This window comes from Cyrtonyx montezumae, unplaced genomic scaffold (genome assembly GCF_038088225.1).
Source record: "Cyrtonyx montezumae isolate F1298 unplaced genomic scaffold, pur_monq_1.0 scaffold_17, whole genome shotgun sequence".
Classification (NCBI taxonomy): Eukaryota; Metazoa; Chordata; class Aves; order Galliformes; family Odontophoridae; genus Cyrtonyx; species Cyrtonyx montezumae.
Window position 1 is genome coordinate 24040758 of NW_027071903.1, and position 26308 is coordinate 24067065.

Here is a 26308-nt window from a genome sequence, read left to right on the forward strand (position 1 = left end):
GCCGTGCGCAGGCGCCGGCCCGGGCGGTCGGTGTTGTTTTGTGGCGGCGTCACCGGCGGTCCCGCCGGCGTTCCGTCGTCTGCGGCGGGCCGCGCGCTCAGGTAGGCGGCGGGGCGGGCTCGGGGTCCGCCGGCTCCGGTCCGCCGCGCTCCGGTGCGCGGTCGGCTCCGCGAGGGGCCGGCCTCGGCGCGGAGGGGCCGCTCGGAGAAGCGAAGCCCGCGGACGCCGGGACCGCCGCGGTCGCTCGGGCGGGGAGCGGGGCGGCTGTGGGGGCGCTCCGGGTCGGGTTGGGGGTCAGGCCGTGCCCGTGCCGGGCCCCGCCGCGTCAGGAGGCGCCGCGCACCAACTTCCTGCTCTTTCATCATCCACCGCCGTGCGGGACGGGCGGGCTGCACCTGCCGTGCCCTGCCCTGCCCTGCCCTGTCCCGCCTGCGAGGGACCACTGGCAGTGTCCGTTCGAGCTGGGGCACGGCGGGCCGTGACCAGCCGTGGCTCCGTGTCGTTCCTCGGGTCTCGCAGCCCGGCGGGATGGGCGGGGTTCTGCCCTGTCCGGCTCCCGTGGGTCAACAGGATGTGGTGTTCCGTGTGCGCGGCTGCACCGGCAGGACAGGTGCCTGCCGGCCTGTAAAGCTTGTGCGTCCGCCCCGCGCTTCGTTAGGGCAGGGGCACCTCTGTCTTCAAGACGGGAGTATAAAAGCAGATGTCAGCAGACATGTAGGGCGTTTTGGGCCTAGAGTTATCTTTCTGCTGCAGGCTGTGGTATAGAAGTCAAACAGTAACTTCCTTAAACCGGTGGCAATAAAGATATCTTTTTAATTATTATTATTTTAAATGATTTTGATACAGCTCTACCATATGGATGTGCATGCAGCACTCCTGGATCTCCAGCTGCACCTGCTGGTGTGGAGCTGGAGCTGGAGCCTGAACCCAGTGGCACCCATGGCTGTGTTAGTGTCTGCGGGCTCAGTCTGCTGAGTTCCTGCCCACCACTGCGCTGTTTCTAATGCCTTATGTTCAGGGAGACTCGGTGCCTTGGACTGGTAGGGGAGGTGCAGGCTCAGAGTGATCTCCAGTTTTCAGCACACAGATTGGGCTCAGGTTGCCATCAGTTCCTGGGATAAACTGAAGTACAGGATTTAGAGCTCAGATCTAGTTATGCCTGTGTATGTCTTATTAATCTTTCACAGAAATAAGCAGCTTAGCTGTTGGTCACAGTTCAGGAGAGGTGTACCTGGTGGGTTTTTTTTTTAATTATTAAAGCTTTGCAAGCTGTTTTATTTTAGAACTAAAGAATTCTGAAAAGCTTTACTTCTGTGCTTGTAAGAATATAGTGACCCTAGAGATGCTTTTCAGTCTGTCAGAACTTAACTAATATCAGAACCATGTTGTCTGTTGTCATCTCAATAAATATAACAATTATCAATCTCAATTATTTTGCATTTTTTTTTAATTATTATTCAATTCTTTCCTATACAAGGAGAACTTTTTTTTTTTTTTTTGGGGAGGTTGCTCACCTGTATGCAGTTAGCCGTTTGATATTGGTAAGACATTCAGGCTTAGCACGAGATAAGTGACTGTTAACTCAAGGCCAGCAAGTAGTACAAAATAACAATTGTTTGGCTGCCTGTCCCTGTTTGGTTTTGGTTATCTTTGGGTTATGCAGATATACCCCCGCTGCTGAAGGGAGGGAACGTGAAGCTGTGGGTTAGGGAGGGAAGACAGTTGACTGACAGCTCCGTGGAGCCTGAGGTTGTGTATTTGTTAGAATTGGTTATATGCAGTGCTCCGTTACTTGTCAGCCTGATGTGGGAGGACAGCACACTGCAGCGTTTGTGTGGCTGTAGCCTGGGCCATGCTGAAATGCTTAGCTGTCCAGAGGAGGACATGACTGCATCCAGCACCAAATCTGTGAGAAACTGCCTTTTCAAATTATAAATGCACTTGTATCAACAGAAACACTTTTTATTTTTTTGTCTATGGAATTGCACTATGTGATTTCATTGTTTTTCCTTTAGCACTAAGGTGCAGTGTGGTTGGATTTGCAAAACGGCAGTCTTCGTTTATTCTTTGATCCACAGGAGCAATCAAACTCACAAGTACGGTCTGTCTCATATTTGCCGTGAAATACAGTGGATAAGCAAAGGCTTTGTTTTCAATGGCAGTAAAGTTGGTGTTCTTAGGATCACTGTGTTCGCTGAACTGCAGAATAATGGAATGGAAATGTTTTTATATCAAAGAGAATTCCTAACAGATAACCTGAGACGAGCGGTGTTTGGGTGTTTGCAGCGTAGGCAGCAGCATTTCGGGGGGGGGTGGCACGTTCTGGTGCTGGCAGCCCTGGCAGCAGTGCTGCTCCCGAGCGCCTGCTCACATTCAGGGAGGTTAGTGACAGCAGGCAGATGTTGTCCTGTGGTGGGAGCTCTGCAGTGCAGTCTTTGCCGTTCGTTGCTTTGATCAAAGAACGCTGTTTGGTTTGATTTTAGTAAGTGAAGTCCCCTCGCTCATATTCCAGGAAATGTGCTAGCGAAGGAGGGAAAAGATACAAAGGGCAATGACAACTGTAGTTAGATTGGGGCTTCATAATGGAAGTTGGATTTCTCTGTGGTTTTGATAGCTGTGGTGATTGATACCTCTGCTTAATAGCCTGGTCCTGATTGTCATCATTGCCCTGCTTCTGGAGGAATCCCAGGTAGATTCATCCAAGTTGGTGTGGAAAAAGAGTTCTTTTAGAAAAACTGCACGGATAGCACCACAGTGTGGACCTGCTAGGCAAACATGGGCTGTGTTCCTGACTTTCTTTTAAGGGACAAGAGATGCATTCGACTTTTTTTTGAAATCTTTCTGTTTGTGAAGAACTTGAAGTAGTCTAGATGTGCAACAATGTTGGATGTACTCGGTATTCCTCATATAGGAGAAAAAAAAAATGTCAGGGAAGTAGCTGCTGCCAACAGCTGTCCTGAAAATAGCTACCCCAGTCATCCAGCAGCTCTGTAACCATGAAATCTGTACTTCAGCTCTTTTTCCGTTCTGCTTCTGTGCTCTCTGGCTACTCTCAGCTTCTTTGGAATTGGTATGTGTTCTCGTCAGGAGCTGAAAGAAGGACATTGCCCAGAAGAATTATTTTCAAAATATACTAATCAGGATCTTCTCCAAAAAGGTGTTTTTCTTCAGTAAATTCTAGTTCTTCTGCCTGCAAGAGTCTGGAGATGACTTCACCTTCAGCAGTGTGCCTTTAAGCAAGGACGCTTCAAACAAACACTTTTGAAGTGTAACTACTGATGTATTGGCTAGTGCTGCTTGTGTGTGGCCGTTAGCTATTGGCTGGCTGAAATGGATATGTAACAAGAAAAGCCATATTTCAAGCATAGAAAAATAGTAGAGAATATGTATAAAATAATGTTTTTTTTGGTCTAAATTGTATTCTTTCTTCTTTTTCCCATCAGTTCCAGAATAACAACATGAGATTTAGCGTGTAGTATACTGTGATGATGTGATCTGGATTCTTTTTTTTTTTTCCTTCTATTTCTATTTGTTTATTTAACAAGAGAGCAGTGAAGTTATTTGTCTTACGTACTAAAGTAATCTACTTTTTCTTGCAGTGTGCTTTGAAAATGTCTGAAAATTACAGTGACAGCGATTCCTCCTGTGGCTGGACTGTCATCAATCATGAGGTACCGGGTCTCTAATTAGCAGAGTTCCATCAGTTTGAGACTAACTATATGGAGCAGGATATTGTTCATGTTTGGTAGCTTTTGTTTTGTATGGGCCTTGTATATCAGCAGAGAATATGGAAGAGATTTTTAGAGATAGGGAAGTGCCATCTATGAGGCCATGCACAAAAGCAATCTAACTGCTGTGTAAGGAAGGTGGGACTGTGGTTTGTGTAGCAACAGATGAGAAGAGCTGACAGACTGTGTGTGCAAGGCAAGAGTAGCTCCTGGTGTAAAATACTTGTTGTCTTTTAAAAGAATGTGTGGAGCAATATGAGATGTATGGCAAGCTGTGTTTCTGCCTATCTCTTGGTCTCTGCTGTAGTTTTATTTATCAGGCATGCTCTCACTTGGGGTGAAATGCTGGATTTGCCTCATTCTCTGATCAGGTCTTGGGGTATAGCTGCTTGTGATGTCACTGTTAGGTCTGGGTAGCACTGGATTAACTTGAATGTGTTTCCTACCTTGTATTGTTTGGTGTAAAGGATAACGACTTTCTTAAAAAGTGAGTGAATTTGTGGCAGAGTGAAGCTGTAGACAAAAAAAAGTGAAGGAATTAAAAGTCTGTTGGGATGGGATTCACTGTTGCTAAGGTGTCTGAATCCAATCTTGATTTCCATGTTTGCACTGTATAGATTAATTCAGTGCAGTCAGTGGAGTTTAGAGATGAGTAATTCTGATTCTGAAGTAGGCCTTTGTATTTGATCAAATGATTTGCTGTATTGACTCCACTGACTGCATGGACTGCAAAGATGGCTTCAACAGCTGCCTCAGGTGCCTTTAAGTGTGCGAAGAGGAATGTTTTATCCTTCTTTCCTGGAGCAGTGAACAAGGCAGGGCAAGGTCGCTCAGAAATTCTCAGCAGTTCTGTACATCTGCCTGCATCTCCAGTATACTTCTCTCCTTTACTCCTGAAGATTTTTCTCTGATCTTGGTTGATCAATCTGTTTAAAATTTTTACAGTTTTCATTACTTATCCTTGTCCTGTAAACCAAGCAAATTACTCAGCCAGGATCCCCAGTGTGAATGAGTTTCCTAGAGTGGTACAGAATGGCTTTCTGTATCTTCTTGCCATCTGCACAAAAGCAATTTCGAGAAAGAGATGTGCTCAAGATAGTACATTCCTATTGGAAAAATAGGATGTAATGGCAAAAGATGGGAATATTGATTGACAGCATCCCCCTATTTGCAGAATGCATTGAAAATCCAGGTAATTTGAAAGGCAAACCATCACAAGCTTGTGTTTTTGCTCCAGCTTAGTACCAATAGTGGTAAACAGGTATAGTTTGTGACTTTTGGGTCACATGTTGGAACGTGGTTTTGCTTTTGTTGTCTGCAGCAATACTCTCAGTTATTTGAGAGATGGCCTAAACTTCTCCTTGTTTAGGGGTTGGATATTGGGTTGGGAATTCTGTCACCAAAGGGAGAGCTGAAAACTCTCCTGTCCACAAGACCAAACAGAAAGCAGAAGTACGTAGGCTCTGGTGCTTCAGAGCTCTAATGAAAATGAAAGCCACAACAGCTGGATTACTCAGCTATCAGTTGCATGCTTTGTTTTCATACTTGGGGTGGTTATTTTGCTGAAAATGAATTACACGTACTGCATTACTTTATTTAGAACAAGATTATAGGAAGGCAGGGGTTTATGTAGACAAAGCAGTGCAGACTTCTATTCATCTGTTTTAAAAAAGCAGCCACAGGCAATTGAAACCTGAAACAGAAAGAATTCTGCATTTTCTTTCCTGAGATTTCACTCAAATTTTACTAATTCACTTCTAATTGAGTGGCATGTTTCTGCAGGACAATTGAGATTTAAATTGTGGTAATTCTGTAGGCCAGGAAGAAAATCTAGACTCAAGTAGTTAATTTGCAGCCTCTTAAAATGAAAGCTAACTTTGTAGTATGACTATAGAATGCATGTGGAATACTTCTGAATATCAGATCTTCCCAAAATACAGTCTCTTCAGAAAAACAAAAGCATACATGTTTGCTTAAGCTCTGAAACGAGGCATGTAGGGAAACTGATCTGGAGGTATTGCTACTACTGTAATTTCACACCTGCTGTTGCAAAAATAACTGGCCCTGTTTACAAAAACAGCTCAAGTTATTTATGGATCAGGGTGACTTAGTGTTTTTCAGTTGGGTTTTGCGTGCTCATAGTTTTCTAATAACTTTGTGTCCCACCTGTTCCTTCAAACAAAATGTGTCAAGTTTGAATGTTACGAGTTGTCAGACATATTGCTAGACTACAGTGCCCTGCAGATGCTGAGCACTGCTGATCTTCAGTTCCTGCTCTGCTTGGAGGTTGCCAGTGACTGGCAGCTGACGAATGACTCAGGCTCCTTTCTGGATTTAAGACAGCAATCCAATTTACAGATGCTTGTTTTCATGGTGTCAGGGATGTATTAGCACAACAGCCATTCAGGTTTGCTAAAAATAGATGACATACAGTAGAGTTGTATGGATTTTTTTTCCCTGTAGTGCTTGTAGTAGTTCATGTTGGTACTCTGAAAGGCCTGTTCTTGGGGTGTTTGTTTACATACAGCACACGGGCGTGTGCCAGAATTAGATTCCATGTTCAAAACTTAATCGGCAACCTTCTGTGCTTTTCTGAATTCTATTTAATTAATGAACCTAGTAAAGCTGGTAGAAAATAGTTACCAGTGTACTTTACTTAGCGCAATTGATGCCTAAGTTACTTTTATTTTTTTTTCTTCAGAATTGTCTTCTTAAGCCCTTCCAGAATTAGTCATTCTCAGCATTACATTAACATTTGTTTCCTTTCCTAATAGTCTTCTGTTACTGGGGCTTCTGTCAGTTACATTCATTTTGAACTCTTTTACTCCCCAGGGTTCTGACATAGAGACAGTGACTTCAGAAAATGGAAGCTCAAATGATAACAATGAGTTTGTTTCTGAAGAATATGTTTCTCTGCAAGAAGAAGAGCAACCAATTGAATTGCAAGGTAAGGTACTGAAAGCAGTAATCATATAAAAAATATGCAAGTATCTGTTGTAATGCTGGCACAAAATTATTCTTTTCAATAGACATTATATACTCTGTAGAATGAAAGATGTTCAGTAATCAACTGTATAAAATATTTTTTCTCAATATAAGTGTAATCAGTAGGGTCTTTCATTGGGTTAATATTTAAGACGTTATGGAGTAGTACGCACTAGTTGAATTGTACGTTTATATAATACTAGTGATTAAAAATTAAGGTGTTAATACATGGGGACTGCTTCAAAAGTAATGCCTCCTTGTTTATGTTCGCCCACGTTGTCAGAGCTGGATGTTTGTGTGGCAGTGGAGGTTGAACCATCCTGACAGTATTCCATTAAATAAATGGCACCCAATGACATTCTTCAGTGCTTTCTGAGAGTTTATGGAGACCCAGCAGTGGATGTGAGCAGAGTGAGGTGGTGGGTGGTGCATTTCAGCAGTGACAACAGTGGGTCACCTCCACTGGTGCAGATTTTTATCAGTGTATAATGCAGACTTTTGTTCAGTGCTGGTGAAATTGTACAGCTGATGGTGGTGACTCAGCTGAAAAACACTTTTGTAGCTGAGAATTTGCTCTATCAAATAGTGTCGTCCTCTTTGTATCTGTTGTAGCTTATTAATTGCTTTAATAATAGATTAATAGATTAATGTTAATATTGTTAGGAGAACGCAGACAGACTTAACATATTCTAATAGTACGTGGGAATTAGGAGAATTTGTAGAGCTCTTGGTTTTAATCCCATACTTTGTTTTCTCTTTCTGTAGCACAGAACAGCACTGATGGAGAGATACCAGTGGTAGATAATACTCTCCCTGCTTTTGAGGAAACTCAAACAGTTACAGAGGTAATTTTGTTATTTTATTCAGAAGTTTCTGTGAGTTCTGTGTCTTAATATGAAACAGTATTATGAAGGTATACTGATTTTTTTTTCTTTTTTTTTTAAATGCATTAGGAACTCTTGCTATTTTTTTGAAATCAAGCTGTATTCTATGTATTTGAATCTTTTTTACATTGTCTCCTTCCTTAGGAAAGCAAAGAAAAAGTCCACGATGATAGTTCCTGTGTTGGAGCAATTAGTGATGATTCTGACATTGTTACACTTGAAGCTCCAAAAGGGGAAGAAACTCCAAGTCAAGAGGAAGCCCCCGCTGATGGTGAAGAAGCTCACAGTTCAGAGGATTTTAACATGGGTTCCTCCTCTAGCAGTCAATATGCATTTTCCCAACCAGAAACTGGTAAGTACAATAAGTTACTGAGCAGTTCTGCAAAAATCTTTGCTGAGGAATTATTCTTTGTATGGAGAAGGAAAATATAAGGTTTGATGAGTGCATATCCAAATATATTTGCAATGTCTGAGGCTATTCTAGTTGTCTTAAGATTTTTGTCCAAATATGTCTGCAGTCTGTTCTTTTGAAAGCATTCCATTCAGTGAAGTATTGGCTATATTAAATAGGAAGTGAATTTCTAATGCACTGTTGTTTTATTCCTAGAATAAATGTAGGTTTTCTTTTGGCTTTTTAATTTTTTTTTTTATTTTTTTGCTTTTGAGGATTTGGCAATAGATTGCTAGCTACTAGACTAGAATGACTTTTGAGTCACAACAAGGACTCATAGTACTTTAACTATGAACATCTTTTGCTTACCTTCTACTGATGTAAAAATATGTGTGTATATATATATTAGGATAATCCCAATGTTTAACAGCACTGCAGTGCATGCTGTACAGGAGGAAGGACATGAATATTTGCCCAATTTAAAAATAAAATCAAACCTTCAACAAAAAGCTTACTGTTACTATTCTTTTCCTTCTCCTTTATAATAATGTTGGGCTGCTTATTTGTAGTTTTTTGGATTGTATTTATTCTTTGTAGCTGCTTTGTGTTACCGATAGTTTAAATTTTCTTAATGTAAGTTTATTTCAAGAGAATGATTTTACTTAAAATACCATTTTTATCTCAAGTAGTATTAGATGTTTAGAAGTTCATATGTTTTGTAGTGGCCATTGATGTGGGAAAATGACAACTTATCCTCTAATTGTGATGAGTGATAACGAGTAACAAAACTCACCTTTGAGTCTTCTAGATGATGTAACTTTTAAGGTTTAGCGTGGTTTTATTTTCTCCTTCAGGATTGAGTTCTAAATTTTTTTTTTTTGTCTTTCCTGATTTTGTACACAAAAGTCAGTTGGCTGGAGGAGCTGAGGAAGATTCCTGATTATGTAAGGGGATGGGGCAATGAGGTGAAAGAGCATGTGTCTCGCAGTCTTCCTTTCCAAGGTGGTGTGATTAAATTTGATCAGCTTGTGTAAAGCTGATTGCTTATGGCTTGCATGGAGTGTTCTTAAAATTATCACTACCAATCTGACTTGATTTTATAGTAGTGATAGTCCAAACAGATGCTGAAAGCCAGTCTTCACTGAAGTTTGGCTAAGCTGTCATTCTGTTTTGTTTCTTTTTCTCCTAAAAAAAATGATAAATTTACATGTAAACTTGGAATGGAAATCAGTGAACTTTGTAATACGTTTTGAGGAATTATACTTGTTGGATTCCAAATCTGCGTGACCGACAAGAAAAAATTCTTCCTTCTGAAGTTGATTTCAACATGGTCTTTAGCACTCTGTGTTTAATTGACCAAACATTATGGAAGATGTCTGAAGTCCTTTAGCATTTGTTTTGAATGTAACTGCTAAGCATTTGGTTTTTCCCACTTTCCCCCAGTGGAAGCACTTGCTGTCCACTTCTTGTTGTTTTCTATTGTTTTGGAAAAGGAAGAGCTTCAGATTTTCTGAATGTGGCTACTAAAGCATCCTTATGAGGATTATCTGCTATGCTTGCACTTGCAAACCATTGCTTTGGAGGTTTGGGCTGTCCTAACCATGCAAACAACTTCAGGAATGAGGCAAAATTAGCTAGCGATCATTTGCTGAAATAAGTTACTTCTAGGATAAGTCTCATCTATACAAGACTGTCAAAGAAAATTGTGTTAACTCACACTGTTATATCATTTGATTTCTCATGTAGATCTGACCCTCTAAAACATTAGCAATAGCAAGAATTTTGGACTGCTACTGCGGTCGTGCTTTGTTTCCTCTATACTTTTCCATCCTGTTAATTTTAGAGTATGGCTTTCTACAGAATTCTGAGAGCAGCTCTAAAGGCAGTATTATTGACAACTTGCCAGTTGACAGCTAAACACCTCCCACCCCCCAATAAGCAACAATAGCACCTGTCTTACTGAGTGTGTCTGGATAATCCCTTAGAATGTCTGACCTCGGCATTCTCATAAACCAGCCCTGGAGCCCCACAACAACAACAACAAGCACCCTCCCTCCTGACCAGTTTCTGAGTGCTTGTCTTTGTTGTCCAGGACTGGGGAAGTATGCATCTGCTTGAAAAGTTATTCTAAGACAGTGTCTTTTCTGGCAGGTTATGTACGTTAAGAATCTGCATGCCAAATAGCGAAGAGATTTGTTTTTATTACAACTTCTCCTTAGCCTGTTTGGTTTGACTAATCAACTAAAATGTGTTTTCTAGTTGTATAATGAAAGATAATTCTTTCTCTAACATGTTGCTTGTCTATGGAGTCAGAAATCAGGCATGTATTCCATATACTAATTGATGGTCTTTTGTGAAGTAGATGCAATCGCTTCTGTGAGGTTGGGTTCTTTTTTTTGTAGTGACAAGTCTTTATTGGTAATGCTTTTTGTGGATTACTGCTGGCATTGCTTGGTGTTCTTGACAGTTCAGTGATATATGCATGGCTTTGCTCAACAAAATGGTTTTTAGTAGTGAAATGTTCAAGGACAGAAACTCTGCATTTAGATATCTAAATTTGATGATCTCCATTAAGGGAATGAACAGCTGTATTTCTAGAGCGGGTTTTAGCATTGTGTAACTGCAGGCATCAAATTGAGAAATGTCCCAGCAGGAGCACTTTGTCATGTGCTGGAGGCTTCATTGATCGCACTGAATCTATTCCAGGCATATGATCTAGGTACATGAGCACAGAACCACTTGTTCATACTGCCACTGCTTCCCCTTTATATTTGTCTTACACTTGAAGCATACGCTTTCAGTCAAGAGAGGTGAAATAATCATTGCTTGTATGCTGGCCAGTATCAGTCTATTTACAATACATGCAGTAAGGGTTTGTATCATGAATAGCTACAAGCAATTACAGCTCTATTGTTGCTTATCCAGTCAGAATATATGGCTTTTGTGCCATGAACATACAAATGGTATCCTAAATACCACTATACAAAAAAAAAAAAAGCCTGGAAAGATAACTTTCAAAGTCATAATTGGTTCTTATTTCAAACCTTGTCTAGTCCATTATTATGAAGCACCAGACAGGTAGTAAGTGTTTCGGATCCAGGATGTTAGACAGAGACAAGCACAGAGGCACCTGCATGGTTCTTCTCCGTGGGATTGTTTGAAAATGGTGGGTTGCTTATTTATTTATTTCTTTTTCTGAAAGGTGGGTAAAGAGTTAGCAGGTAGTATATGGTAGATATTGAAAGTAATCAAAGACAGATGTAAATAAACTTGTAATGTGAAGCTGTTTTTGGGTATCAAATGCCAATTTTGTCTACAACAGTAGTTATATCACAGGGAGAATATAGTAAAACAGTGCCTATGTATTTCAGGTGACTTTCTTTTACTATGAAATAGTTGAGTCTCAATATCTGCAAGAGAAGGAAATCAGAATTCTTAACCTTTCTACTTCACTAGGGCTTGCAGAGGAAGTACATGTAGATAATTTTAAGAGGTAGCATTGTCTAAAAGGTATGTTTTTTAGTGGGTGAATTATAAGGTATGGGGAGGTGCCAGGCAGTTTTTCCTCATACCTTCTTGATTCTCTATCTTGAACTTTTACAAAATGAATTTTTAACTTTGGATATCAAGAATTCCTTACATAATACCCAGTGTAAATTACCACACTGAGAATTTTTACTTCATTCCATTAATGTTCTCTGACATACATACCCAATACATGTTGCATACGTATGATATTTTTGGACTTAAAATTATTTTCAAAGCAACTATTAATGCATTTTAAAGACTATTCTGTGTTGTTTTTCAGTTTTTCCATCTCAGGCTAGCAATGATGAATCAAGTAGTGATGAAACCAGTAATCAGTCCAGTCCTACAGTACGACGCCGCCGGGCTAAGAGAAGGCTGATCTCTTGCTCTGAGGCTGAGGGTGGGATGCCTGTTGATCCAGAGCCTGAACCTCCCCAGGAGCAGCAACACAAGTGCCAGTTCAGTAGTGGCCTTAACAGATGCATCATTCTGGCTTTGGTGATTGCAATCAGCATGGGCTTTGGACACTTCTATGGTGAGTGTATAAGAAACAAAGTACATAGAACCAACAGCTGACATATGAAACAAATGCTTATTTTGACTCTGCTAAAAAGATAGAGGGCATGTATTTCTTAATAGTCATTTTTCATGAGTAGACTTCTATAAAAAAAAGCAATGTTAAGAAGACTTGTGATTCAGTTTGAGACTGAGAATGACTTCAATTGGATTTGATTTTGACTAATTGTTAGTCTAAATTTTGACATTTATTTTGAAAGACATACTAATTTTCACTTGACACAGGTATTTTTTTTTTTTTGTTCTTAGGTAAACCTGAAGGTAAGAGTCACAAGTGATGTGCTGTGGGTCCTGTGCTTGTGTTCAGATTTACTTATTAAATTGTGTGCATGTATGTTTACATACTCATACATACATATGTGTGTGTACTGTTACAAAAAGTAACGATCAGATCTTAGGAATTACTAGTTTATGCAGTATTAGAGAATTGACTAATAACAATAATTTCCCATATAATTTTATTAAAATTCCTTCCTCTGTTCTCATCAATCAGACGGTCTATCTGAAAATATGATTGGGGTCTGTTTAGAAAAACATTAATCATTATAAGGAACAGAATCTGTATGCAGAAATCTGATTTTAGCTATAAGGATACATTTTCAACTTTAAACAAGGTTTTTAATTCTAACTGGTAAGTACTGTGCAGAAATCAAGAATGCTTCTGAATTTGCAGAGGAAATGAAGATGATGTTTAGGTTCACATGTTCCTCTAACTGCTGTGAGAGAGGCTATTAAAAAAAATATTTCTGTAGGTACGATACAGATCCAGAAACGTCAGCAGCTGGTAACAAAGACACGTGAACTGAAAGATGACCTTTACCAGTGCCAACAAGAACAAGGAGATAAAGTAGGGGTAGGTGTGAGTTTGGCTGGCAGTTATTCTTTTAACATGTACGTGTATTTTACCCAAAGTGAAATTAATTTATCACAGAAATGCATTGTGTACGTATTGTTACTGTTAAGTGTTAAAGCATATTGGTTTTTATTTATACAGTCTTAATAGCAGCCTGGGAGTTATCTGGCCTTACATGTGGTCTCTTTTGTCCCCTTCCCAATGTTGCAGTACTAGGTTGTGGTTAATAAAGACAGCTGAAGTAGAACTGTGGTGGTAAAAACCTATTGTAGATTGATCTTGCTGAGTATACAGTTTTACTTTTTAAATTCTCAGTGGTTATTCATTTTTCAAGTATTTAACTTAGGTTTTCATCTTCAGATAATTCAGAGAGAAGAGTGGGGAAGTGCTTTGTTTGGGAGTGCTTTTTAAAAATGAGTAATTTATTTTGACGTTGCTGATGCAGTATTTACACATAGGACAAGATTTTAGTTCTTGAGTTTGTCATGGATGGCAAGAGCTGAGAGTATTCTCTTGTGTTAGGATATAGTTACATATGTTCTTTCAGCAACAAAGTTGATTTGAGATCAGTTTCAGAATTTGTGCCCCGTTTGCTTAGTACACTTAGTAGTACTCCTGATGTACCAAGTAGTAATGGATTTGTTTTTGTAACCTGTAAACCCAGATTGCTGAATATAAACAGCATGCACACGTTTTAATTTCTAAGATGAATCAATCAGAGTTTCCAGTTTACTACCCGTCAGCTATTTAAATCAGTGAAAGCAAGGGGTGATGACCTCTGGTTGGAAGTGGGAGCCTCTCACATGGTCTTTGTTGCCAAGAGAGTGTTTGTGTTTATATCTTTGAGATAAATAAACTAGCTCTATTTTTTGCATCATGATGCAACATGTCGTATCATCCAAAATGACAAGCAAAATGTTGGGTCTGTCTCGGTCTTTTATTTTGCTAGTTAAAATTAGAACAATTCTGGTCATTATTTTTGTCTTGTTTTTTCTTGTTTACACTAGTCACTCAGGGGAGATCTTGCCACGTGTTTGACCTCTACTGAGGTGGAGAAGAAATCTTTTGAATCACAAAAAAAAAGCCTTGCTGCAGAAAATCAGCACTTAAGAGAATCTCTAGAGAAGGAAGAAAAAGCTTTGGTCTCACTTCAGGAAGAACTAAGGAAGCTAAGACAACAGATAAGAAACTTAGAAGACAAAGGTACGAGTACTGAATCTATTGTCATGGAAAATCAGAAACTAAGGGAACATTTGGAAGAAGAAAAGCAAAGAAACCATAATTTTCGTAGGCAAAAGGAAACCCTCTTTGCAGAAGCACAGATGTTAAGGAGAGAACTGGACAAAGAACGTCATATTACCGAGGCTCTGAAAAAAGAACTGGAACAACTAAGTTCCCGTCAAACACCAGACAGTGTTAGTGATGATGATGCATTAAGAGAAAATCAAGAAATAGAAACTCTGCGTGGAAGACTAGTAGAGCTAGAAAAAAAGCTAAACTTTGAGCAGCAACGCTCTGACTTATGGGAGAAGTTGTATGTCGAAGCAAAAGATCAAAACGAAAAACAAGAAATGAATGAAAAGGGACAGAAGAGAGGTGCTAAAGGGCAAAGTAAATCTAAAAAGAAATCAAAAGAATCTTTTTTTGGCTCAGTTAAAGAAACGTTTGATGTTATGAAAAATTCAGCAAAAGAATTTGTTAGACACCATAAAGAAAAGATTAAGCAGGCTAAAGAAGCAGTGAAAGAAAAGCTGAAAAAATTCTCGGATTCTGTAAAGTCCACGTTCAGGCACTTCAAAGATACCACAAAAGACATCTTGGATGAAAAGGAGAAGAAGTCAAATGAAAAAAAATATGAAGCAAACAGGAAAGCTCGAACTTTTTACCGAGATCATAGCTCTTACGAGAATCTGAAGCACAGGAGACCCAACATGCCCAGAGATTTCAGAGATGGAAGAAAACATCACTTTACAACATTTGAAAAAGACACGGATTCACAGAAATGTCTCAGTGATCCTTTGTGTAGTAGAAAACATCAGTTTGACCTCAAGGGCTGTTCTGGTATTTTCGAATGTGCTAATCAAGAGTTCATTAGTCTCTTTAACAGAGTATCAGATCCTATTGCAGTGGATGAATTTAGTCGGCTAATGAGAAAGTATTTGCAGCAAGTTGTACATAACTTCCATCACTGGAGAGAGCTAGAAAATTTCATCAATAAGTTTTTTCAGAATGGGTTCTTTATACATGACCAGATGCTGTTCACTGATTTTGTTAATGATGTCAAGGATTATCTGGAAGATATGAAGGAATACCAAAATAAGAACGAGAAGGTTTTTGATGATTTGGACAAGTATATCTACAGATACTACTTTCAGTATGAAAATTCACCGCAGTATGGACCCAGGTTTGTTTCCATGTTTCCTGAACTGCTAACAAAATGAAGTACTTTTTAAAGGCATCTAGTGTCCTTGTTCTATTAGATGGCACTGTGCACACAGATGTCTATGTTTGTAGCCATAGATATGTATATAAGAGACTCAGTAGAAATGAATTGTGCTTGTAATACCTCCCAAACTAACGTTCTTCTCTGCAGGAAAACAGTACATGTTTAAGGTCATGGTTCTACAGCACGTAGTAAAACTTAGTTTTTCCACTGAGTCTTTTAGAAAGCTGCAGGTAGGATTACTGTACAGCTCTGATAGCTTTCCATGCCCTCAGATAGGCAGTCTCACAGAAAGCAGTAACTGTGGTTTTCCTATTGTCCTTGCCTAAGCAAGGATTTTGGATATATTTGAGCAGCCTCGAAGCCCTATTTAGGCAGGTATCTTCCCTGCTGCCTTTTCAGGAGTGTAACTAACCCCAGTAGGTTAGAACAGTACGGAGTTAGTTTTTACCCAAGAGCAGGACTGCTTCAGTGGTGGACTCAGTTCAGATTGTGAGCTGGACTGAAACGTTTCGGACTTGCTGAATTGCTATCTGTGGCTTGCGTTGTTTCCTACATTGCTTTCCTGTTTCAGATGATATTATCAGGGCTTCTGCAGAGTAGTTGTGCGCTGGCTGGCCCAAAGAAGCTAGAGGTAATGTGCTGTTCCTACTGCACAGACTTTGCTGAAGAAAGTTAAGCAGGCAGCCTTAGTGTCTTACGTGAAATTTGCTCTTTCTGGAGTACTTCAATGTATTTAATGTATATTTTTTCTGTGTCTTTTGATGTCGTTATGGTTTCTGAATTGGTTATGTAATCTTTTGTGCTAATATTTACTCTGAACAAGTAGGAAAAACACTTTATATATAAACTTCTTTTGTGCATTATAAATTAGTTTTTTGTCCTTGTACACATAACAGACTTTGTGCTGGTATTCAACGCAATGCATACTGAATTTTTTGATGTGTGCTTCTTCAGTCAGAGTTATCTTTTGGAGTCAGAGTTATCTTCTTACTAATCTATTATTAAAACTAATTGTAAGTACTTAATTTCTGTGGACTTCAGTTTGCAGAACAGTATTTCAAATCAATTCACAGAATTCTGTATGGCCCAGAGGATGAACATAGCTTTAACTCAGCTTAGCCAAACCTAGACTGTAGTGACAGAATAACAGCATGCAGTGCAATGGCACTCTGTGCATCACAGACTGCAGTAGGTGAGCAGCAGTTTGTTAGTACCACCCTCGTCTGTATAAACGTTTTTCCTGCATGCAGGAGAACCTCTGAAGTGCCTGTGTCTAGGCACTGGTCTATTAAGTTTTCATTATTTTTATGGAGCAGAATGTAACAGAATGACTGAAAAACAGATGGAGACCTCCACTCAAGCATCACAGTAGGGATACAGAAACAGATGTTCACTTGGCTTTATTCTGCAAAGAATTTTGGGAAACCAGCTGCAGAGTATTTTTATTTTTGGAAAGAATTTATTAAAATACACCACTTTATTGATGGTTAGAAAACCATCACAAGAAATACCCTGCCCATTTGCTAGCAAGAGAAAGGACTGCTTGATAATAATTCTGTTTTCTTTTCAGCCAACCTCAGCACGTTAAGAGCTGTTCTTGACGATGTAATTGTATTTCAAAATGCTTTTAGGGAAGTGCTTTCCTAAGAGTAGTAACAAGTTTCTGTTTACTCCTTGCAGTCGACCTAAAAGGCCTTCTTTTACCCAAACTGAAAATTCCAGACATGAAAAACAAGCTCAGAAGTACCACCACCGTAATAAAAGAGAAGGTAAATGGCATAAACATGGTCGCACTAATGGAAGACACATGGCTAATCTTGAAATAGAATTGGGGCAATTACCCTTTGATCCAAAATACTAAGTCACTTGTGGTAAAAAATAAGATTAGACTTAGTTTCCAGAGAACATGTGAATTAACTGTTTTTCAACAAAGCAATGAGATACAAGTTTCTCTAGATAACTTGATTTTTACATATTCTTGTTAAAAAGCAGGAGTTGGTCTTCTAATTTACATATTGGGTATTGTTGCTTTAACTGTTCTTTGGAAGCAATGATACTTTGGCTACCAGTGGTATTGTTACACAAACTAGGCATGCAATGACTTGCGTATGAAGAATATGCTTAATTGCATTCCATTAGTATAGTTCAAGCTTGAGTCATGCATAATGTACCAATAATTAACTTCGGTGTTTGATATACTAACTTCATCTCATCCTTAAAAAAAAAAAAAGAAAAAGAAAAAAATCTACATTATAGTAATGTATTTGTTAGTGTTTTGTAATCTACTTGCTTCTTGTTTTGGGGGGGCTGTAAGCCTGTTGAATTGTCAAGAATTTGCTGTGCTGCATTCTAATCAGCTTGCTGATTTAAGCACTTGAAATATTTTGCATATCTGCATATTGTGGAAGAAAAATAAAGAGACAGTGTGGGTAAAAGTCTTTATTTATAAAAAGAAATAAACATAGCAGAGCTGTACAGTTCTATGAATTGGTCCAGTCTTGTCTCATTTCTTACTGTTAATCATGTGACAGCTTCGGTCTTCCTGATATTCTCTAGTGTTGTAAGGTAGATCAGCACTCCTTTGCCTGGTTTTGCACTGAAGTTACCTTCAGGAAGAGGTTTATGTGTTTTGAGACAGTCAACATTTGCATAATGAGACCTTCCCATTTGACTTACCCGGTTCAGTCTCACTGCTCTCTCCTTTCTGTAGTAAAATATCTTCTGTTCTGCTGTACAAAACTGAGCTCATTAGTTTGTAAGTTTAGAAACTGATCTTCAGATATGGTTCATTTCAGGCTTTTTCGTGTAAATGTAGATATGGCTTCCAACTCGTCCTTGAGGTACATGAGTGTGAAAGACAGTGGCTGTTTTCTTATAGCCCTTTAAAGCTAGAAATGATGATATTTCCTGTAAATAAACATATATTAGTTTCCACAGACAAAAACTGTTTGGAGAGCATCAGAATAACGTTCCAGAGTCTTCTGGAAGTTGTTAATTCAGCTATCCCTGGGAACTTCTGTCCTTTATTTAGGAAAGGCTGCTAGAGAGAGCTATCCTGTTTGATTCTATATGGAGTGGATCTTCACCAGACATTGTTATCTGAGTATATGGGCTTCATAAAAGAATTGAGGGGAAGAGGTGCTCTGACACAGAAGCATGTTTGCTTGGCATTGTTATGTAAGGGTGTATGATTCTGGGAACAGACAATACATTTGTTTTAATATGGCTTGAGAGAAAGGCTATAAAACTTAATGACATGCAAAAAGTACACAGAGTGAATGTAAAGTATGCATCACTGGAATGGTATCTGTACTCTATAATAGACTATGGGGGTTCAATTTTAATTTAAGTGTTTTAAAAACTTAAGGAACAGGGTTTTAAAATCTTCTATAGCTCAATTTATCCTGTAACTTGACCTCAAAACTAGTTTGTTTCATTTTAAATTTACCATACCTGTTCTAGCACACTGAAGAAAATCAAATGACTGGGTAATAGCTTATCGTTGTCAAACTCCTTATTAAGCCAGCCAAGTGGATTAGAGTAAAATAGGTCTGCTTCATCAACATAGCTTTCATTTCCAGATAAGTCTGGGGGACACTGAAGGAATCTCATTTTTAGAGGACAGTGAACGTGGCTAGGACAAAAAACAAAACATACTTCAGGATAAACTGATTAAGATCCAAGATTTGCAATGACTCATCACCTGGATACCTCTTTAGAAAAAAAAAAAAAAGATTTCTTTACTCCAACGTCATGTTTTTTCCACTTATGTGTTTTATACAAAAAGAAGTAGAAGAAAGTGGATTCAGCTCTAAGTTCCTGTGAATGCTTTTAGCAGTTCACAGAAAGCAGGGTTATCTCAAAACAAATATAATCTGCATGACATCATATTCTTAAATGAAAAGTACTTTTCCCCCATCAGCTTTGTGGTTTTATCTGTTTGCTTACTGGGATACATTGCAAACTTTTTGGAATAGCTAATTCAGTCGCTGTATGCTGTTAACTGCCTTTCCTTACCTTCCAGCAGCAGAAGTAAAGGTAAAATTAAAGTAATACATTCTGACTATAGCAGTGCATCTCAGTTTTCCTATACAAGTTACTGTAATTAAGCTGTATGAATTGTCAGAAGTCCTAAGACTACTGTATAGCCTCATACAAAAACTGTCTTGGAAAAACTGAGTAAAACTTAGCTCCTAATCTTGTTCTGTGTTCTAAGCATTTAGCTTATTTTCCCTATTCATTTTGTGTTAGCTTTATGAAAAACAAATTACATTTATCTTCCTCAATCAAATTTTTGATATATATTTTTAACAATTTCTGTTGAAATGTCTAGATTTTAATATAATACACTGATAGCTATTTTATTACCTGTAAAATGGAGTAGAGTGGCATGGCATCATGATGAAGACAAAAGCTTGTGACTGGTAAGAGCTGTTACAAAGTTGCTGTATGTGATTCATAACTTCAAGAGAGCCTCTCTGGTGAATCAAGCCTGTATACAGGGCTGGGATTAAATTTGATAAAAGCAAGAAACTTGCTGCAGACTTCTTCCATGCTTTTAGGTGTTTCAGAGAATATCCTAGAGAAATGTTTAATCAAGTTTTAGATAAGCAAATACTTAAAAGTTTCACGTAGTACCTTTGGAAACTATTAGTCATTTGCAAACATTACCTTGAAGTATTTTAATGCACTTCAGTCTTTACTGTTTGAATGGAAATTCAAAGGTTAGACTTTGCCCTTACTGTTGGATTTAGCAGTGTAAATGTTAAGGCTATACCTGTTCTTTGGAGTCCAGTTGAAAAATTTCAAACCTAATGTTTTATCTCTCTGGAGTTTAGTTTTAGTTTCTTGTGAGGAAAATCAGTCCATTCCGTAGCTTGGATGAATGGTGTGTGTTCACTTACTGATGTGTACATGTTCTGGTAGAGCCAGAATAAATAATAATGACCTGTTTTGGTATGGTTGTGGTATTCTTTATCTCCAGCATGCTGAAAGCTACAGTGTTCCCTTCAAATATTTGGTATGATCTTTACTGTTACTTGTTCTTGAGCTACATCCTGGTAAGTGGTTATTTCTTCATCTTCCATCCCTGCCCTCTCACTCCTCTAAGAATCTAGTAATAAGAGGAAAAGACATTCCTCATGATAGGAGATATGTGATAGAAAGCTTTCATACAGCCCCACTCTGTGACCACCTTTACTGAATCAAAATAAACAACAGGCCGGCTTCAGAACAAGTAATTTAAATAAGACTTCAGTTGGTCCATGTTCTAACAAACTGCAGATCTTTGTTTCAGATATAAGTGAAGTCCAGTCTGTGATTTAAACATTAAAACAGTTTATTTTAGGCATTTTTAACTGCTTTTGTGGAACACATTTTCCTTAAGTGTGCTTAGAAAGGACTTCAAAATTAATATGCCATTTTCTGCTTTTATTATGTTTTGAGTAACTTGAAGACCTCTTTGCAGTTTGTTTTCAGCAGCATCTTGACATTTTTTTCTTTACCTAAGTATCCAGACAGATCACTTTTAGCTCTTGATAATTTAAGAAAATAACCTCGTTCCTTTATAGCTGTGAAAGCTGAGAGAGTAAAAATTAAAAAAAAAAATAAAAATAGTGGACTGACAGGAGATATTCCTGCATATAGGGTAGAACTGGTTCATCTTAATCTTCTGAACTGAGCAGTGAACTAAGCCAGGACATTACCTATTTCATCTTTGCTGGCAATAAAATTATGAAATTAAGATTTAGTTTTGTTCAGATGAGCAAAATAGAGCTTAAATTACAATTGACATTGATTCTTCTGTTTTGAATTTGTCTTTCAATGTAAAGCTATCCAGCTTCATATCCTAGAAACTTTAATCTTTCCTTTGTAACTTCCTAGCAGATGAGGATTTTAATACAGTACTACTATTTGTAGAAAATACTTCTATCCACACTAAAGATTCTTATGTATTTCAACCTCTTGCTGTTATTCATCCCTTTTTTCTGTCTCTAAGGAAAAGTTAGGCTCGTTTTAAGACTCCTACACTTCAGTACCTACATTCACTATTAACAGTCTGTCTTTGGGTAAAATTTATTTGCAGGGGAAGGTTGCGAGACATTTAAAACCAAATGCTTACCACAAAAAAACATGCAAAATGGCAGTACTGGATAGATGAACCTGAATTCTTTGTGGCTCAGTGTGCTGTAATAAAACAGATAGGACACTATAGAAAGTTGAATGCATCAATTCTGTTGACAAAATAATGTTTAGAGAATGGAGGACTAGAAGAAGAACACTTAATGCCAAATGCTTTTTCATACATTTGTTATCGATTTAGAGTAAAAAATGCAAATCATCACTTTTTGAGAACAATGAAATTAAAAGTTATTTGATCACTTTAAATAAGCACTAATAAAAGAAGTGTCTGGCTACTGTGCTATAGCAATTGAGCTGTCTAAGAATACTAGTTACAATAGCTTTGCAAGTACTTTACCTATTAGTTTTCTATATTAAAAACAAAGCAAGAAAACATGTGGATGGTGAGCTAAGTTTTAAGTACACATTTGTATCTAACAAAGTAACAGTCACTTCTGCTACAACTTTACACCATTTTCCACCTCAGCATTCGATTTTGTGTTGGTTTTATTTATTTATTTTTTTAATGGGGCTGGGCACAGTTGGACACAAAATTACTGCAAAACTTTGTCATGGAAACCAAACAGGTTCTTAAGAAGACTAGGGGACTTGAGAAGGGCTGAAAGCCGATAGGGCTGCATTCAGTTTGGAGCTGGACTGAGGGAAGAGATTGTATTTATGGCCTTGCTACTGTTTTGCTGTATGCTGGTACTATTACAGTCAGATACAGTTTGCTATTAGCTATGTAATAATTTGCATATCTTTTCCTCCCTCTTTTGCTTAATCTGCAGTCATCAGATGACTTGTAAATGAATTACGTTTTATAAGCTGAAGAACCTTTCATCTTATTGGGGATATATTAGAGAAACAAATGATATGGGATTTTCATTAACAGATGTCTAGTGGGCTCAGTTTTCTGACTAGTTCTGTTGTTGCTTAAACACCCTCATGGTGATTCAGAGGCTGTTGGCTGTTTTCCACTGAATTTCTTGCCAAATTATTTTAGTATTTCAGAATTAAATTGCTTTTAAATATACATGTATGCTAATGATACAATTGGTAATATTACATACAATTCTAGGAAACACTGCGTAATTGACTCTGTTTCTACGTGTATTAGAATTATTTTAGGTTCTGTGTCATTTAACCTGAATATCATCCTTTTTCATTCTAGAGAGGACAAGCTTTGATGAAAAGAACATTAATGGTGAAAGACAGTAATTACACTTGGGAGAAATTACCTGTATACTAGCACAGTCCAAATCACTGCCCCTAGAAAGATGCGATATCGTTTTGGTGCTATCACGCAGCCGTGAATAAAGAAAGGCAGATGGGTACCCAAGATAACTGGTAGGCCTTGAGTGAAGTACCAGTGCCAGGGATGAGAACCATAAAACGTTCCCAAATTCTGTAGCACGTTGAATTTCAAGAAGTTCAGCTGAACCAGTACCCACTGGGATGTATAGGGGAAGGCAAGAAAAGGGGTAAGTTAAAATCCAAACTGAGAGCCACATCTAAACTGAATCTAACAGTCACTAGCAATAAGTGATAGTTTCCCTTGTGTCTGTGTCTTTTCTACTAAGACTTATCACAAGATTCCTATTGTTAGTAGTTGTTATACAGAAGCTTGTAAGTTCTGTAGTATACTGATAACTGCTGATTTACTGAGAGCTGATCTGAAGTAAGTCTGTCATTTAAAATAACTAAGAAGTCAGTATTCGAGACCAGACATAGTCACAGATAATGGGAGTTACAGAAGTCCAGTGCATCTTTAAAATTATTTATTACAAAAAATAGTCTTAAACTGAGTTTAAAGCAGCTTACCTCACCAAAAAACACACGGTCAATTATTAATGAGGTTCCCAGTGTAACCAATCTGCAAAAAAGTAAAATTGATTACATTGCTATTACCTGCATTGCTTTATGCATCAGGTTATACTTTTCTCCAGCTTGTTGTCAAAACTCCCTGAGTGGTTACTCCTAAACTCCTTTAGGATTATCTGTACTTGTAGCCATTTAGTGTGGCCATTTGTCATCACCCAATATCCTTGGCACAATCCCCAGTTAACCTGGTGTGCTGCTGGCATCTCATCCTGATAACATCTCTGTGTAACTTTCTGTGCCATATAAACTCACTTCCAAGAAGTGTGTCCCTTAAAACTTGTGCAAAAGGACTTTTTTTTTGCATTGGTCTTCAACACGGTCAGCTTTTTTGAGCCTTCTTCTGTCTCTGCTACTGTATGTAGTGCTAAGATCAATCTTAAGATGCAGCTGTGAACACTCAAGAGTGTAAATTCAGAAGGAACGTACCCAATTGGAATGCAGTTGTACAGAATGAGGTCTGCTTTTTTCTGTTCTTGCAAAAAATGACTGAAGACCAAAGGTATCCATGGGATAGCAGCAGTGGGACGAACAACAACTGCAAGTGCTATCAAATTCAAATATTTCCATCTAGAACGAAGGAATAGAAAAACAAACAAAAGAGAAAGCTTACCAAAAGGTTTGATATTATTCGGCAGACAGTAAAACATAGCAATAGAAATATTGTCCTGTCTCTGACCAAGAGTTCTGCATGCTGCTGGTAACTTCGATTCTCTGAATGCAGACACTTTGTTTTGCTTGGGAGGCTGCCAGGTAGTAACTGCCATATTAGCACTGTAGTTGCTAACTAGCACATACTTGCTTTAAAATAGCTGGCTTCACTAAATCAAGTGTTACCTTTTCTCAAGTTAAATTCCTCTAAAGCTTAGAGTTTCGTGTGGAGTGATACTTTGTATAAGGGAACTGCGGAACAGTCATGTTGTTCAGCAGCAACATCAGAATTCCAAAACAAATTTTAGAGAAAATACCACAGTAGCTGTTTCTTCCACGATCTAGAGTGCTTGATACAGAAATGAGGTGTCTTTGTTTGCTTTAAGTTTTGAGATAAAAATCAGCATTTGAACTGGTATCTCTTCTACTCCCAAGCCAAAGATTATCAGCACTGTTCATAGAAAGTTTCTTACCTGCTCCCCATCTTGGAGCCTTTCACTGGATAGTAGTAAAGAGCAAAAATGGTGAGAAGAGTTTCCGTGGTGTTTGTCAGAGTTCTGGTACAGGTATACCATGTAAACCAGGAACACAGCTGGCAGAAGTACTGAAAACAGACAGGACAAGAGCATGCGCAGGGAGAAATGTTAAACAAGTTCTGTAGCTTTAAATAAAGGTGATGCATGACTTAGTATCACTTTTATCACTTAGTATCATTTTGCCAAGCTTATACTGCAGCCATGTAAATTAACATGCACAATATTTGTTTAAAGGCTGAGACTTACCACGTGCTTTGCTGTCTCTGCATTTTCAAGGTGTTTCACTAGTAAATAAAGCTTCACATCAGCGAAAGCTGCCAGAACTGCTTGTACCAGTCTAGGGACCCATATCTACATCAGGAAAGACAGGACTTTATATTTGCAATGAGTTCAAAGAGAGAATTACAGCATTAGTGAATGGCTGCTCAGACACAAAACTAGTAAGTGAATTAGAGGATATTCTCTGTAACATCTTAGGGTTTAAAAGAAAAACAACAACAACAGTACAATCCTTGGGAAAGACAAATATTTCTGCCAGAACCAAGAAACTAGATTGAGTTCTGAAAGCATTCATGACTTTGAAGCAAAATTTAGAAAACTGCTTTTCATTTATCACCAACAGCAGTCAAAAGGAGCTGTTTCTGAGTTTTGTATGACATATGTATGATGAAACATTTCTTTGTCAAACTGAACAGTTGTGCAGTTATGATCTGATGGCAGTGTCAATGTGGAACATGAGGAGAGTGAGGGCTGCAGGGATGGATGTGCTGCAGTTGCTGGCAGTATGGCTGGGGCTGGAGAGTTAGCAAGGAGCTCTGTGCTCACGTAAAACATTAACTTTGGAGAGACTTCCAAAGACTGTTTGAAGTCTGTGCTTGTGCACCATTAATTGCCAAAACGGGGCTTTGTGTTCTACCCAGGCAGTAGCAGAAATACACTGAAACCAAACACGCTGCCTGTAAGTTATGCTCCAGCAGCAGCTGCACTGCGGCTCGTTATACGTACCAGCAGCTGGACGTCATCCTTACCCAGCATCTGCAGAGCTTTGTAGATGCAGGCAAAGAGCAGCGGGTACGGGTAGCCCCGCAGGCCGTGCGCCCACTCCCACGTCAGGTACCCATAATTGCTGCAGTTAAGGCCGTTTCAGTCAGGAGGGCACCGCGGGGCTCTGGGCGGGGGGGCTGGGAGGGGGCGGGTGGGCAGGCAGTAAAGGATATCCGAAGACCACGCGGTGTGCCACCTCCAGCGACTGCCAGTACTCGTCCGGGACGAAGCTGGTGCGCACCAGCGCGCAGTTCAGCGCCCGCGCGGCCACCGCCAGGGCCGTCAGAGCCGAGGTTCCGCCGCCGGCGCCTGCGGAAGCGAATCCCGCGGGTGACGGGCCTCTTCCGAGGCCGGCCCCTCCCGTCCCGCTCGCTTACCGGCGCCCGGCTGCTCGGCGGCTCCCCCGGCGGCTCCGTACAGCACAGAGCTGCGCTTTCGGAGCCGCACCGGCTCCGCGCGCCGTGCCCGCACCAGCAGTCCTCCGGCCGCCTCCATCGCGGGGCGGCGCCGGGCGGAGGCGCGCGCCGCACTTCCTTCCGGTCGCTGTGTTGGCGGGCGCCCCGCGCTCTGTGGTTCCCCGTCCTTCAGGTGAGGGGCGGCGGCGCCGGGCGCGCGTTGTGCCGTCGCGTGGGGCCTCACGCGTGTGTCTGTGTGTGCGGTGCAGGTGCGGCCCTGCGGTATGTGG

At 39.4% G+C, this 26308-nt stretch overlaps 2 protein-coding genes across 5 annotated transcripts; one reads left to right on the forward strand and one right to left on the reverse strand.

The window, feature by feature from the left end:
• CCPG1 (cell cycle progression 1) lies at positions 1-19971 on the forward strand. 4 transcript variants are annotated; one of them, XM_065733786.1, is made up of 11 exons: positions 1-101; positions 3600-3671; positions 6561-6675; positions 7479-7558; positions 7742-7949; positions 8895-8990; positions 11797-12051; positions 12342-12353; positions 12845-12945; positions 13953-15349; positions 17072-19971. In XM_065733786.1, exons 2-11 carry the CDS (start codon positions 3612-3614, stop codon positions 17250-17252), a joined length of 2505 nt encoding a protein of 834 aa, XP_065589858.1. In that variant the 5' UTR covers positions 1-101; positions 3600-3611; the 3' UTR covers positions 17253-19971. The 4 variants fall into 4 exon arrangements, with proteins under 4 accessions (XP_065589858.1, XP_065589859.1, XP_065589860.1 ...); XM_065733787.1 differs by lacking the exon at positions 12342-12353 and having other exon boundaries at positions 2-101; XM_065733788.1 differs by lacking the exon at positions 8895-8990 and having other exon boundaries at positions 2-101.
• Positions 17816-26118, reverse strand: PIGB (phosphatidylinositol glycan anchor biosynthesis class B). Its single transcript, XM_065733828.1, has 12 exons — positions 26001-26118; positions 25797-25932; positions 25585-25702; positions 24826-24930; positions 24517-24647; positions 23822-23962; positions 23336-23387; positions 22753-22964; positions 21513-21577; positions 19760-19970; positions 18845-19025; positions 17816-18298 (listed from the first exon to the last, which is right to left on the reverse strand). Exons 1-12 carry the CDS (start codon positions 26116-26118, stop codon positions 18167-18169), a joined length of 1602 nt encoding a protein of 533 aa, XP_065589900.1. The 3' UTR covers positions 17816-18166.
• Positions 26119-26308: the final 190 nt, after the last annotated feature.